Source organism: Camarhynchus parvulus, chromosome 1 (genome assembly GCF_901933205.1).
Source record: "Camarhynchus parvulus chromosome 1, STF_HiC, whole genome shotgun sequence".
Classification (NCBI taxonomy): domain Eukaryota; kingdom Metazoa; phylum Chordata; class Aves; order Passeriformes; family Thraupidae; genus Camarhynchus; species Camarhynchus parvulus.
The window spans coordinates 99,073,109-99,089,664 of NC_044571.1; the positions used below are offsets into that span (position 1 = coordinate 99,073,109).

The 16,556-nt window shown below is 35.5% G+C and overlaps 1 protein-coding gene across 14 annotated transcripts in view; it reads left to right on the plus strand.

Moving 5' to 3' along the window:
- The window catches only part of ABI3BP (ABI family member 3 binding protein), a 136,501-nt gene that overhangs the window by 37,336 nt on the left and 82,609 nt on the right, over positions 1-16,556 (plus strand). For all 14 annotated transcript variants that reach the window (XM_030961111.1, XM_030961001.1, XM_030961036.1 and 11 more), the window contains exons 5-10: positions 2,962-3,143; positions 6,058-6,119; positions 11,012-11,063; positions 11,437-11,499; positions 12,540-12,635; positions 12,959-13,036. In XM_030961111.1, coding sequence (XP_030816971.1) covers positions 2,962-3,143; positions 6,058-6,119; positions 11,012-11,063; positions 11,437-11,499; positions 12,540-12,635; positions 12,959-13,036 — 533 coding nt within the window. The remainder of the gene's footprint in view (positions 1-2,961; positions 3,144-6,057; positions 6,120-11,011; positions 11,064-11,436; positions 11,500-12,539; positions 12,636-12,958; positions 13,037-16,556) is intronic.

The following is a 16,556-nucleotide window of genomic DNA, read 5'->3' on the forward strand; positions in this document are numbered from 1 at the left end:
TATGTCACTGCCATGAGGGGATAGATAGATGTGAGTGGTGACTGGATCTTACTGCTTACTCATGTCTTGAATTATGTGTTGACTGTTTGATATTGTATTTTTGATGAAAGAACGATTTGAAAATGGAGAAATTAAAATCACAACAATATTCAATCAGTACAGTGTTCTCAGGCAGACACCGAAATTGCATTTTATTTGGCAGTTTTTTGGTCTGGTTTAAAAATGAGTTGTTGTTCTTTGATGACAAAACTTGGCATTTCTGAATTTTTACTCTATAAACAAATGATTGCATTTTCCCAAAAGCACATGTAGTTATTTAGATATTTTTAATAGTCAAATGATTGTGACCTGCAAATTCTTAGATGGAACTTCATTTTTATTGCTTTTTATTGAAATGGTTGAGGAAATTCTGTCATCACAGTCAGTGTTTTTAGTACTCACTATGGCAAGTTTCCACTGAAATAATTATACCCTTGGTGAAGTTTTTATAGGCTTGGAAATCTTGGAGTTGAGAGCACATTTCTTCTGTGCTGTATGTTTCTCTTTCTTTCTAATGGCGTAGTTTGGCACAATTTTGAAAATCTTCCTTTCAGATTTTATAATAGTCTTGAATTTAAGTGAAAGTTGGGGCCTTTTTTTATTTATAGTGCATGTGTTCTTAGCATTTTAATTTATATTAGAGTGAAGAAATTTTCAGGTGTGGAGACAGCATTAAAAAGTAGAACATTTTGTCCACTAGAAGCAAGTGGAGACAGCCACTTAAAAGCCTGTTCATTAGCAACAAGTATTTAGTTGTTTTTTTCTCCTTGTTTCTGATGCAGCTGTTCTTTTAGATTGTTCAATAACTGAACTGAAGCAGTATACTCTCTTTTTTCCATCACATACAAACGCTTTATTTCTATCCCATTGGATTAAAATTGGGTAGGAAAAGGTAAGGATGAAGATGAAAGCCAATGAAAATTCCTCTTTCAGGCAAGGAAAAAAGGTGACTATTTCCACTTGAATTCACATCTGATGTCTGTCTATACTTATTCCAAATCCCTCTCCAAAAAACTGTATGGAGTCCAGTAAGAGGCATTTGTGTTGAAGATTGAATTTGTTTATTAAAGTTACATCCTTTGCAAGACAGTGACAAGGAGTTCAAATAAGCTTTTCCTGTTGGTTAATGGCTCTGGGACTACATACAAATAGATTAAGAGGACAAAGGAGAAGAATTTTTCCTTCTTTTAATGTTGCCAATAATGTATTGTTTAAAATGTTCTTTGTCAGTTTAACTGACAATTAGGTCTATTATTTGACATTTGATTAGTTCACAGCCCACACAATTAAGGAGGCAGATTATTACTTGGTAATCCTGGAACTGAGAGAGGATATTCACTACTTGTCTGTCTTTTTTTTCCTTACTGTTTTTTTTCTTTCTTTTTCAAGTTTTAAGTTAGGCTACATCTTGTTTTGAACACAAAGTAGTACAGTTAATCAAGTTATGTGAGCCAACATAAATATTGATCTTGGAACCTGGTGAAGTACCTGAATTGTAGCTCCTGGTTTACAGGGAGAATCTGTATTTTTGGTGCCAAGAAAATAAATTTGACAGTTATGAGATAAAATATGTAAACAAAGTGAACCATTATGTATGGGATTATTTTCCATCAGTGATACTTGCCTTGTCTTAGGTTGTGTTTTAATAGTGAAGTAGGAATTTCTGTCTACTCACCAGTCACATTTTATGTAAACTGTACTCTGAAAGTGCTCTTCTGTAACTTCAGCAGAAGCAGCTTTATGAATTGGCTGTATTAGGTTTGGTCCACTAAGTAATTTTAGTCTGGACTTTTGAAACCTTTTCAGTTGCTTAAGAACCTTTATTTGGTTGGTTTGGGTTTTTTAAAGGAAGATTCCTTTGTCCCTATATAATTGTCTGTATAATGCCTGTAATAAATCTCACAGCCTTGATTTGCATGCATTAAGTTGTTCTATTTAAGTGTGGCAAAATAAAATTGAACTGAATTCATCCCTTTTCAGATGACGTAAATGTGAGATAGATATGGATGATGGATATGAGTTATTTATGTTATGTGTAACAATTTTCAGTAATACTTGGATTAAAAAATTGCCAAATCTCTCTGAGATTTGCTTTTCCAAGAAAAGAAACCTCCACTCCATTCTGGTAGTGATTGAGCACGTATATTGAAAATGAGACTATGTCAGCCAGGGGAGTTCTTGTGCTGAAGCTCTCACCATTTCCACTACCTTTTTTTTGATTGGTTAACATTGCAGTCATGCTTTTTCAGGGTGGTGCTCCTTGACAGAATTGGGCAATTTCTGTAGAAGTGTTTCCTAATTTCGCAATCTGTTAGCATTCATCATGTTATTAAACTGCTGGAAGTAATGTCTTGGTTTATTTTGTTGTTTGAAGTGGGGGCAATACATAATGGGATCTCTGAATGAGGAATGTATTACACAAACAACAAATATTACTGGTTTTCCCTGGGAAATGTTTTTGGGCTAATTTTGACAGGAACACCTTTCACTGGATGGATACAGATGATTTTGAGAAATCGGTAGAGGCTTCTTGACTAGCAGACTCATGCTTCAATTGACTGGTTCTGGCATATGTCAGAATTACAGGAACTGCTTGGATGATGAGCTTACACTTTGTGGTTAAAACCTTGCATACAATGGGTCTTGGTGAATAAGAAGACTGTCCTTTTGCTCTTTGTACAATATTCCTAATGTCAGGGTCTATATGATGGGGTACATATATGTGGAATAAATCTGGCTCTTCTGATATTTGGTGACCATAAAGAGTCAGAAAGAACAAAAACAATAGAACATCACATCATCATTATAATTAAATTGTTATTATTATTGTTGGTGGTGGTGTTGTTGTTATTGTTATTTTATCACAAAAATTGTTGCAGTGAATTCCTTTGAGTAGATCTACTTTTTTTTTTCCCCGAGCAGGTTCTATACAGTTCGCTACAGAGAAAAAGGTAAAGACAAGAAATGGGTTTTTCAGCTCTGCCCAGCTACAGAGACAGTGGTTGACAATCTGAAGCCAAACACACCTTATGAATTTGGAGTTAAAGACAATGCTGAGGATAGTGTTTGGAGCAAGACTTTGAATCATAAGACAGTTCTCTCTAGTAAGTATTTGACAATAGTTAATCAAATAGCTGCTGATTTTGACAGTATTTTTTCCTCTCTTATGATATTACTTAGATTAAAGTACTGATAAACTTTTTGTTGTTAAAATGCCATCCATTTTGCCCCTAAAAAATCTCTTATGAATTGCTGAAACTAGAAATATTTTGGTTTTGAAAAACTGCCACCTAGTCTTCTGAAAGGTGTTCTCTTGTCATGGCAAATAGAGGATCTGCTGCAGGTTGATAGAATTCTAATGATGTTTAGTACAGATACACATCAAATGTTGAGTATGAATATTTATACTTCTGACTGGATTCTAAGCTTTTTCATTAGGCCATGAATAATAAGATGAACTAATCCATCAACCATCACACAACTAATCCATTGAATTTCTTCCATCATGAGTGATGACAATTATTAGTGTTATTTGAATCTTCTTTTACACCTGCATTTACATTGAAGCTGGTCTTCAAGTTAGATAGAACCTGTCCTGCCTCAATGGGCCCTTTATTGCTCTGCTCAAAAGATGGATTTGAAGCTAATTTGCAATCAAAGTATTGTATGGATCATGTCTGAAGCGTGCAGTGTTGTGTATGCTTTTGTTTTTATTTTCATGGGGCAGCGTGTAACACCTATGGCTGGCTGTCATTCTGAAATCCCAAGACAATGCAGGATAAGTGATGCTAAATTGTAAAAACATGTATTGCTGAAAGAATCACTCATACCAGCAGAGGAAACAGGCATCACTAGAGTTTTCCTCCTTGTAATGAGAAGAGAGGACTTAACAGATTATCCAGTATGATTTATTTTCCTCAAGTATTTGTATAAAGGTATTTTGAAACATAATGTTGCTCAGAAGATGCTGTAAACTCCTATGCTTGGTATTTTTAGCTTGACTCAAAATTTAAAGAATGAGAGTTCTCATTAGAGAGCCTTATTCATTTGAGATTTCCAGCTGAAATTTAATTTGGACTTCAGTTTTGACTTGTAGGTGAGTTACAGAGCTCAATATACTTGAGGATAAGGGAGGGGAGCAGTATGGTGGCTTGTAACACTATGAAAACCTTCATACTTCTTAATAAAGAGCTTTCTTGGCCTTAATTATAGAGTACAAAGTTGTAACTTTGAAGCACCTGCCCAGTGTCCATGGAGCTGTTTTAGCAATCCAGAATAACGCCATGGATATACCATAGCATAAGAGGATGATGGTGGTAGCCTTTTCCTATACCTGATTCACAAAAAGTTCTGCTTTGCAGCCTTACAGATATCCTACCAAGTGTTTTTTTCTGTTTTTTTTTCTATGTTTCAAACATCTTAAAGTCATCTGTAGAGCAAGTGATGAAATATATTTCAGCACTTAGAATAAGAGCGAGTGATGAGTGCAAATATTTATAGTTTATTACTTGTTCAAGACTGATGATAACATCACCAAATCTTATCTTTCTTTATAATGTATTTCTAACTTCTGTTTCTTACAGACATTTTACTTTTTAATAGGTCAGGAGAATCATTCTTGTAAGTTTATGGAGACCCACTAAGTTTGGTTGAAAGATTATTTCTTCTAAGAGTTAATATTCTATTTACATAAGATTTCTTTTGTCAGCAGTGTAGACTTGTGTATTCAGTGGATGCTTCTGCAGCAGCTAAATCCCGGGAGTTTTTAATTACCCTGCATCTCTACATTCTGGTCTACTGATAAAGAATCTTATAATGGGAAAATTGTCAGCACTTTAGAATTCAAGCCTTTCATATTTTTAGTGTATAGCAGGTAGATACAGAAAATGTGAGCAGTAAACAGAGAGTGTATATTTATAATAAATGTACAACCAGATGCCTGTAAAGTTTATCAATCAACACAGACAGACACTTCTTTTCTGTGTTAATTTCTTCTTTTGTGTCAAGTTCTTCTCATATAGGAGAAGCATCTCAACCTAAACCAAACATCCTTCACTGTAAATGTTCTTGTTCCCACTGCAGAATATATCAATTACTAGAAACTGGAAGTTCTTTTGCAAGTTCCTGGATTTGTTGAATCCACAGGCTGAATTTTTGTTATGTACTAAACATGTTGGGAGGGGTTGGGAGGAGAATCTGCTTTTAATTCATGATTTGAAAACACATGAAAGGCATGGCAAAACTTCAACATTTATTTAACTGATTTTTTTCAGAAGAGATGAAAGTAGCTTATTGCAGACTGTCTTGCCATGATTTTCTCATGAAGTCATTGAGAAACTTCTGTCACTTTTCTCTTGAATTTAGGCCAATAGTAAGTCCTGTTATTTAGAAGTATCAAGCACTTTGAAAGACTTGTTTCCAACTTAAAGGTATCTCAATTGATATTTCTTTAGAGTTGAATTTTTTTCCGTACTTCTCATCTATTTAGGATGGAATTTGGAAAAAATATGATAACATGTAGCTTGACTCTTGTTTGTACATCCATTGTTGGAAGGGCAGCAGAAAAGTGTAAAGGTGGAAGATGCAGGGAAAGTTTGAAGCAGCAGGCTAGAATAGAGTAGGTGCTGAACAGGACTGTTTCTTGACTTACACAACAGCTGCATCACAAGAAACTTCTAATACTTAGAAACTAAGAGGAAAACTTAAGAGAAAAAAATTCAGAGTTTAAGGCTGGGGGTTTGTTGATACACTGAGATAAACAAAACCATAAACAAAACAAGAAGAATACATTTCATCTCCTTGCTGTCAAAATGTGAAGAGAGGGACTTGCAGATATATTAATGGATCTGGAGACACAGGACAAAACATTTTTTCCATAATGTGTTTTTATACAGGCTTTTAATTAAGCCTTCTAACTTTCCAAGCTGACAAATAAAAGGTGAATAAACTTGGTTTGCTTTGCTTTGGACAAAACAAGAAATTAATTCTGTGAATTTATTTTTCTTTCTGTCAAAACAGGTAAAAAAGTAAATGGGCAACTCCAGAATATGTATAAGTTGGTACCCAATTCCCAAACACAGGTATGCAAAACAGTCTCTTTTTAAAGCTGATTCGTATTTCATATGATCAAATCTTTTATTCTCTGTTAGTGTTCAGTGAGAAAGAAATTATCAAGGCCACAAACTGCCAATATAGAAAACAATCTGTTAAATGCACTGTGTGGAAAATGTTTAAATGTGTTGATGGACAAAATAATTGAGAACTGTAACTGAGATGATTACATACACTTTTTCCAACCTATCTAAGATAAATCTGATGGTTTTCAGCTGTAGATTCAAAACTTAGAAGTTGCTTATTCCTTTGTAGAAGTCAAACAAACTGTGATATTTGTTGTGATCAGTTAACTTAGGGAAAACATGGTGATGTGATTTTATAGAGTAATTTTGTATATACTCAAGCTTTCTAAATTAGTCATCGCACTGAATTCACTGATAGTTCCCATATGTGAGGCAAGTGTTTGCAGAACCAGAGGAAGCTGGAAAGGGCAATTTAATCAAGTTTGCTAGGCTGTCTGTTAAATCCTTTTATGTGGCATGGTAAAATTTTTACCATTTAATTTTAAAAAATTGATTTTTATAAATAAAGATTTTTTTTTCCCCTCACTTGACTTTTTCCATAAACATTCTCAAACAAGCATGGATGGATTTCATTTGTTTATGGGTTTGTGTACCCAGATTTTTTTTTCTTCTAAGATCTGAAGCATAAATGAAGGCTGTCTAGATCAAACCAGCTAGTGGGTTTTAATACAGTGAAAAAGAGACATTTAAGTCATAACTTTTGAGCATTACCAGTTCTACTATGAGATTAAATTGGTTTATTTATATTTACTTTCCTTGTTTTTTAATCAAAGTGCAATCTAATCTTCTCTAATCTTTTCAGCATCTAATCTTCTGGAGGATTTTTTTTTGTTCTGCTTCTTTTTAGGTTACTATCCCTGAGGCAGACTATGGGATAACTTCCCAAGAAAAGTTGTAGAAATCCCTCTTCCTTTAAAGATTTTAGAGGGTTAACTCATGAGTGTTAATTATTACAAAAGAATAACCCATTCTTCACAATTCTCTTCTGTCTCAGATTTTCCAAATGTTTTCATGGTAGGAAATGGTAATGCATGTTTTCTCATTGTTTGTTTTTCATATTTCAGAATATTATAAATGGTCTGTAATTATCAGACCTGGAATTCCTTCAGGAATCAAATCATAATTCATTAAATATATTTCCTTCTAGGAATAATTAGGTATGCACAGAATCATAGAATCAATGAGGTTAGAAAAGATCTTTAAGTTCCTCAAGTCCAACTGCTAAACCAGCACCACCACCATGTTTACCATTAAGCCATGTCCTCACATGCTGTATCCATGTATTTTTTAACACTTCCAGGCATGATGATTTCCCTACTGTTTCCCTGGGCAGTCATTTCCACTGCTTGACACCCCTTTCTGTGAAAATGAATTTTACTAATATCCGATCTAAATCTCCCCAGTGCAACTTGGGGCCATGTCCATTCACTTAGGGCAGTAATACTTCAATAATTGCATTACATACAGAGTTAGATCAGTGGAATGCTTACATTATTGGAAATATACTTGTGTCTTGAGTTCAGGAGAAAAGGTTTTATTTGTGAGTAATATAAATCCAGTTGGTTAGATATTCAGGAGGGTGCTCATCTCATTATGTTGCTGAAGTCAACTTTGCTGTTGACCCCTTGGTCCCACAAACGTCTTTAAAGTTGCACAGCCCAAAATCAGGGAACTCACTCTGGGCTATGGAGTGCAAGCTGAGTTCCTTTGCTCCTCTTAGCAAACCCTGTGTGCCAGAACCCTGACTGTTATGCTGCTTCTGTGCAAGTAGGGATTCTATTTATGCAGGAGAAGTCCTGAGAAAATGAGCTAAAACAGCTCTCCAAATATTTGCGCAGCTCAAGTATGAAAGGAGGACTAGAGCCAACATTTAGTCTTTTCTGTGATCTTCACAGGGCTCATCTCCAGAGCAGTACTGCTTTATCACCTCCACAGAAATATCATGAAAACATACCATAGATTATTCTAAATGTTCTCTTATCATTCTTATTTTAGTGGTGCAAAAAGCCAAAAAGCACATAGTTTATATTGTTCCTTCAGTTTCCGCAGCACTAGGTGGGGTATGTTTCTGTGGTGTGATCAGATCATTGATGCAAAGCCAGAATGAGTGTGATTTAGGCCAAGTTTGTTTGTGCTTCATTTTGCTCCAAAGACACAACTGACTCATATCAACATGGTCCTAACTCTTTTCTGTAAGGACATTTTTAAAGGCTGTTTATTAAAACAACGTTTCCAACCCATCCAGTCATTCTGCCCTTTCAACATCAGTCACATATCATCTTGTGTTTCTTTTGGCAGTTTCATCCTTTAAGTTTGTCTAAGCTCCCAGGGCTGTGTGAGCAGCAACTAAGGAGAGAGTGGAAGAAAAGGAGTGTTCTAGAAATGGTTTTTCTTCTTCTCTTCATAAACAATGGGTAGTGGTAGGGCAGAAAAAATGCAGTAGAAATTTATTTCCTCTTCTTTCTGGTTAAGTTCCTCTAGTTTCATGTCGGCCTGGAAGGTGGAGTCCTCCCCAATTTTCCAGCCAAAAAGGACTCTTAGCTTCTACCATTTGTTAAACTCTAGAAGGAAACATTTCTGCTCTTCCAAACCTTATTCAGTCCAGACTGACCATGATCCTTCCTTGAAGAATCTCTTATGTGCATGCCAGTTAATTTTGGCTTTTTGAAGTATCAGAATACAACACAGAAAGAAAGAACAAGTCTCTTAAAGTAATGTTACCATGTGCTGCTTCACAGAACATTTGAGATTTGCAGTCCTGTAAGAATATGTATATGGTAAGAAATGAGATACCTGACCTATAGTATAATTTACATCTCTCATTTTCCTCTGAAAATAAGGAATGTATTATTTGCCATCTTCTTTCATGATGGCAGCAGCTATTTAAATAACTGATGTTCCTAATGCCTATATGCTTTATATTCCCTATCTGAAAAATATAGTTGATAGTGCCATTCCTACAGATGATGGGCTGACATTTCCAAAATAGTTTGTAAAAGTAGTAAATATTACTAGAACTATCTAAATTAGTCACTTTGTGGAAACTGAGAAGAAAACTTTGTCAGCATGGGTAGATTTGAAGTGCAGCAGTTACAGATTTGTGCAGGTGAGCAGTCTAATTATAGCAGCTGAGGAACGTGGATTTCACGTCAATTATTCATTCCTGAGTGAAAAGCTACATTTTTAATATATATAAAGGTATTTTGAGTTTTTAAATTGCTATCATTGTAGCTATCCATTATTAGTCAACAAAGAAAGAATGCTCTTGTCAATCTAAGAACTGTTTACTAGTAAAAAGGCTGATAGTGATTATGATTAGAAGTTCTACAGTAGTGGTTACACAAGCACTCACTACAACTTCACAGCTGTTTATTTGATTGTAAGGCTGCTGAGGAGAAATACAATAAAATGAGCACCTTCTTCTAACAAATGCATCCCATCCCATCTGTTAGTCACATGAATAGGAGAGCTACTTCAAAAGCAGATCATCTGCAACACAATTTTTTCACTAGAAAACAAAATGGAAATGTAAAAAAAGAAAAATAAAGAAGGAAGATTATTTCTACCCTCATATAATGACAATAATTGAACCATGTTCACACCAGTGCAAAACTGTTATTAGGTAGCAAACAATGATCATAAAGTTGCCTCCATCCATTTCCCCAAGGAAAGGTCCATCTTGCTTGTGGAGATTGGCCTTCTTCCAGCTTCTTAAACTTTGGTATGTGTTGAATGTGTACCCAGCCATTGTTTTTAAAGCTTTTCAGAAGTATTTATAATAGAACAAAAATAGCTATCCTTAGGTAAATGATTAGCACTTTGTCATCAAATGCTGACTTCTCTTGCAAGTGTTCTTTCACATGAAGTAGGCCAGATGTCATAAAGCACAAAATTAACATTATCTGGTTCTGATTTCAGTGGAATGTATTTAGCATGGAAGGAGTTATTTTCTTTCTTGTAGCTCAAATATAACTAAAGCAATTCCCTTTTAATGTATGTAGCATTTTTATGTCATTAGCATTACAGTCTACCTTTTCTCATCACTTGAGTGTATTATTAAGCTTTCAGAATTTGTTCATAATTCTTTTCTTTGTTATCAACTATTTTCTTTTAATAGCTGTGGGGTCCATTCATGTATTCCTTTTTTTTAATGGTATCGATATAATTTGATATTCACATTTAGGCAAGATGTAATCTGGGTCAAAGGGATACGAACAGCATAAGACTCCGAGTATTTAGCATAAAAATTTAAGAATCATGTAGGTGGCTGGCCACTTGTGCTTTGGAAACAATTCCACTAAGATTTTTCTGAGCTAATCTACTTTAATAAGGCTATGCACCCAAGAGTGCTAATGGTTTACAAATGTGCACCTGGTTCTGGAATAGTCTATGTTCTAAATATAGTGTTCCTGAGAATATATTTGTGTCCTGAGAATCTGTTTGTGTCTTGTGACCAAATTGTATTTGCATATGTTTCACATGTTTTGCTGTAGTTAAATTTCAGCTTTACTTCAGCATTCTGAATTACTCCCCAGTCAGTGCTCCAGAGATCCTTAAGAGAAGAAAGAATTGGGGTTTCCTAAGCTGTCAAATACTGTGGTTTTATTAAGCAAAACATCTCAAGCTGATAGAAGGAGATCAAAATGCGATATTACCACATTAGCCTGTGGGAACTGAAGCACAACCATCAGGGACCAGGGCCAGAGCATATCCAGTGTTAACTTGGGACAGGCATGGTATTGGATTAGAACCCTCTATTTTTATTACTCAGTTCAATTACTATTATGGCAGTTCTCCCAAGGTACTACTTTTATCCATTTTTTCTTTTTTTTCAGATTATACTGAGTGATAATAAGAAATTGGTCCCTGTCACAATAATCAAACAAAGTAAGTTTGTGCATTTCTTAAAATGTATTCTCATACTCTGCAAGAGTAACTTGAGACTAAAATGTGTGTCATGGCAATGGGATGTCCTGCAGCTGGCCCTATAATAACATAAGCATGGAATTTCAGTTTCACCAAAATTTATATGCCAGGAGAAAGAGATGTACAATTAGGAGACAATGTGGAGGAAACAGTTTGCAGTCTCTTAAACTGAATGTAAATACAGAAAGGATTAGGAGGGTGTCCTCATCTGCAAATATTGAGGAAAGACTTTTAGAATTCTGGGGTTTGTTTAAGGTGTGGTTTTGTTTCTATTTCAGTTTTGTTGTTGTTGTTGTTTTAATTAGCTCCTAATATCCCTGTGTTGTCTCCACAGTTATTCAAAATCGGACACAGTCAAAAGCACCAGATAGTTCTTCTCTCCCAGGAGCAATATTAGGTGACTAGAAGATATTTTTATTATTTCTCTTAACCCCTGGTTGAAACTTAGAATTGTGCAAATGCTTTTAATTTTCTTGATCTTAATTGTTTTTCCTTGCATATCAAAGAGTGTTTTGCAGCTGGTGCAGACAATATTTGTTACATTTTATGGTGGTACAGATGGTTCAAGAATGTTGTTGCTTAGGTGAAGTAGAATCATTTCATTGTCATTGTATTTAAAAGAGGACACTGTCACTCTTTAAGCCGAGGAGTTCTTTCATACTTCAAATAAAGTTCTATGGCAAAGATCTTGTTGAGATGAGGGATTGTTCTTACTGAGCGTTTAAGATAGCACAGTAACATCACATCTACAGTCACAAACCTGATATATTAAACTACAGAAATCTTGCAATTAGAATTTGATGCTAGATCTCAAGGCATTACTGTTTCCCTCCAAGCCATTCAGTTTCATGCTTTATGTTCTTGTTTCACCTATAAGAATATGCAATATTGGCTTAGAACATTAAACCAGGAGAAAGTCTGTCATACAATGTGATGAACTACTGGTCTGCCTGAAATTTCCATGAAAGGCTCACTGCACCATGTACCCTGTGACCAATTTATTTCTGGATTTATTGTTTATTCCTTTATATATTTTCTATGACTGCATAACTTTGGCTGAAGTTTTCTTTGTGTGAGTTTCAGTGTATTGATGTGAGTCAAACACACACATACTAACCCAGTCTGGTGTTGAGCCCACTTGGCCCACCAGACAGAATCTGTCCCAGTATCTGTGATGCTGCAGTATTCCAGAGTTGTGTGTTCCAGTGCTGAATGATTTCCAACTCTGATAAATCATGAGATGGTGGTGATAGAGAGAGTGGTATAAAGGGCAAATAGCACCAAATGGGAGAGATAATTACAGGATAGAACAAATTCATTTTCCAGATATTCAGAGTGAGCTCCCAGTGGTTTAGTAGTAGTTCCTCACATATCTCAGAGAGCAGACTGTGTGCTTACATGTCTTCTGGAATTAATGACATACATCTTTCTCTGTAGTGCACCTAATTGTTCCAGGTCTCAATGAAAGTCAGCAGAAACTTCCTCCTCTCCTGACAATAGATGACATACCCCAAGCATCCAGGAAAAAACTAGGTAAGCAAAAATGCTAAACAAATGAGAAATGCTGAAAACCATTTTGCACTGTGAAAATAATGATTCATAAGTCATTAAATCCTTGCTGTAAATTTTTCTTTTTAAAGTATCTTTTAATGAGCAAAACAAAACCAAAGTCACATGTGTTTAACATAGCTTGTAGTGATTGTGCAGTGGAAATTCATTGGGTCCTAAAGGTACTCAGCTGTCCACATTTATCCATGTTGGCTTACTTAGTCAAACTAAAGTGGGACAGAAATAAATCTGTGGTAAAAGAGAGCAGATATATCTTTGTAATTACTCTCTAATGCCTGTTCTTTTAGCTAAGAATGAAACTGGAGTATGGCCTGCTGAATCCAAAACACCAGAAGTTCAAGAAATCTCCCCACAGTCCCTTCCAGGTAATGAAAATTCTGTTTTTAGAAACTCTGTGGAATATCTTTGCCAAATACATAAACTAAAATGAAACCCATCTTTGTGCTCTACAGTTAAAATAGTAGTTGGAAAACAGGAGGATAGTGGCTGAATTAGCAAGGAGTGGTAATGTGGATAGAAATCTGAATCTAATTTTGGATGAAAGTTTCAGGTGACATAATTATTAGACTTCTAAAGCTACTTAGAATTAGAACCATACTTTGGGGCATGATGGATGCCTTGAAATTTGAAAAATGGCAAAGTGAGGTTTATTGTGTAACACAGACTACTTTATGAATTTGTATGACAAGTACAGTCATGTATTTGAACATTTTCAGTCTGGGAGCAGGGGAGGAAAGAATTGGAAAGAGCTGAATTGTGCAGAGTCAAATGATGAAGATCACTTATCACCCACTTTATTGACCCACATTTCAGAATTGTTGAAGAAGGCATATGCCTATCTCCATTTTCTATAGTCTGGCTCTAATCCTATAAGTGATTTGGAAGTCTTGGTTCTGCTGTCACAAGAGACAATAGCTGCCTTCTGCCAACTGCTTTGCTGAAAGGAAGAAGGGATGCTTGAGCAGTGGCAAGAATGTAAAACTAAAAAGGAATTTGAGGAAACAATGACCAAAGGTTTGCTTTGGTTTGGTTTAGACATATTATGTGACCTTGCTGGCAATATTGTCTTCTGTCTGTCAAGTTTTTCCTGGCTGGATGAAGTAGTGTAGCATGTGGTTTCTTTGACATCACACGACTCAGACAGATTCTGCCCTTAAATATGGTTGTGTTTATTTTATTCCTTAAGTATATTAAAAAAATGTTATGCTTAACTTCATCATAGCACCTTAGTCTTAAAAAAAACCAAAGCAGAATAAAAAACTCTTCAGAAAATACATAGGGAATTAAAAAGGTGTAAAGAAATGCAGCAATATCATGTAATCATTGACAACAATCTTTCAGACTAACTGATCCATCTTTTTTTCTTCTGTGAAAATGTTAAAACCTAATCTTCTACTCAGTAGATAAATATATTTTCCAAATTCTACTTTAAACCATTCCTTCCTGTCTGCAAAACCTTCATAGGGATGGCTCTTTTCTGTTCCTCCTAAATATTAAGAGGGGAAAATCAATGCCTCTTCACAAGAATTTATTATCAAAGGACACATCGAAAATGTGTGGATCCTCTTCAGAAAGCTGTAAGGAGTCTTTTTAGGTTGTTTGATTAGTTTGTTTTCTCTTACAGTTCAAGGTCTGTTGTGGAATTAATTTTTTTACTATATTATTAGATTATTTACCTTGTTCAAGTAACTGCTGTTTAAGAACTGGAAATCTGGAAGTGTATTTTCTAGAACTTTGCCATTTTTTGTGAAAGTGAGAACTGAATATGTTTGCATGGTTGGTTCTCCGTCAGAATCCGTGTCCTCAAATCTCAGCCCTCAAGCTTGCATTCCTCTAATCCAAATGTGTAATTCCTTATTGATGGAATGTATTGGTCAGTCAGCTAGAGAGTGTGAAATGTGGCAGCTGGGGAGGAGAGCATTGGTTCATTCCATTTCCTTTCCATTGTGTTCTGTAATTATATTTATGTACCAACATGTAGAATTTCTAACCATAAACATTGCCATGTCTAGACCTGTCACAGAATTGTACGTTTATGAAGTTGGAGTTTTCATTACTCTGGTAATAATTGGCAAGTGCTCTCTTTTCTTGTAACAATTCAGTAAAAATTTGTTACAACTAAACACATTCTTATTGCTCTCACACCAATGGTTACTTACTGAAATATTTCGAATAATTTTCATCTTCCATTTCAAGCTTCCTTTGTGGTTTTGCTTCCATGCCCTTTTTTCCTGTGGTGACCATTCCTTTCAGATATCATTTGTTGATCTCAGCACCAGTGCCTCATGTTAAAGTAAGAGTATGTCACATTCCATTGTGGTTACAGTAATTCAGTTAAGAGGGAAAAAAAAAGGAAATCAGGAAGCAGGGAAGTGAAAATAAATGCTTTAAAAGAAAAATTTTCTTCACGTGTAATTCTGTCTTGAACATGGAAATTCTCTCTGGAACATGGAAAAATTACTTGTCTGGCCAAAATGCTGAAGTATTCTTTTATGAGTAACTTAGGTGAGAGATCTGAGCACCAAACCTTTGCAAGGGTTGCATTTAAACAGTTTAATTAATTGAGTACATAATTAGTTGAGTTTAGCAATAAGGATCTACTTCCCTATATTTCATTCAGACATTGCTATTTGAAAAATCATCCTGGATTCTTTGAGTAAGGCATAATAATTATTTGCTGTGGAAGGTTTAAGGACTGGTGCCAGACTGGCAAGAGCAGTGTGCTTTAGCAGGAGCTCTGTGCTGTAGCAGCTGTTGTGTCATCAGCCATGCTAGAAGGGAAGGGAGCTCCAAGTATTTCAGCAAGCCGTCCATCTGAAAGGCTCTGTGAGCTGGGCTGCTCTTGTCTTCCACTGGCTCTTCATCAAAGGGTGTGTTCTGTGATGTGACACAGTTTAGTAACTTTTTTTCATGTATTTGTCCACCAGGAATCCCATCATTTTCTTAATTTCAATCCTCCCCTCCCTTGGCATGCATTTCCATGGAAAGACTTGTTAGTAAGCTCTTTCATTCTTTGTTTTTGCCAGGCTTGTTACAATATTTTCCACTCAGGACTAATTTATTCTTAACAGCTCAAATCTCTAGTATTTTCCTCAATCTTTGAATTGTTGTCTAATATACCTCAAACTACTGCTACAACTTTTTTTCTCTGCTAAATGTGTTTTTCTATTAACTTCACAGGGAAATTGGAGCTCACCAACCCTTAGAAATATGAGCGCATTAGTCTGGGACATGAAAGAACTAGTTTCTCTTAAAAAAAAATAAAATAAAAGCAAAAAAAGAGAGCTAGTTACTTATGTAAGGGGTAATTTAGTGAATTAGATTTGTGAAATAAGGAATAGGCTTGAAGTGAGACGTGCCACCTGTGAATCCACCAACCAGGGCTAATGTTCAGTTGAAATAACTCCTTTGTTGCCATGTCTCCCAAGTTCTGTTCCTCCTGTACTCATTCTGCCCCCTGAGGAGTTCCCCTTGTGCTCACAGGGTATATCAAGAGTGAGATTAAAGTTTTTGTCATAATGTCTTTCATCATCATGAAGATGAAAAGGGAGTCAAGAGAAATCAGAGGAAACAGTTTAGGAAACATTGCCTAGGTGCATTCTTGCTGTATTGCACGCTGTGACGATAAAATAACTTGGCTGTGTTAATGCTTTACTTTGCAGACAGCCTTGAACCACTACAATAGGCCTAGCTTGCCTGCTGCCCTGGAATAGTCAGAGGCATTTATCTTTTCTCTAATTTAGCTTTCAGAGCCTAGACTTTCTTCTTCCTATATCTTCTTTTTAGCAAAAATATCTGTCTTATTTTCATGTCATCCCTACAATGTTTTGTGCAAAACTGAGAGCTTGGTTTCTTTTGTTCTAATTCTAAGCATGTTTTATCTTG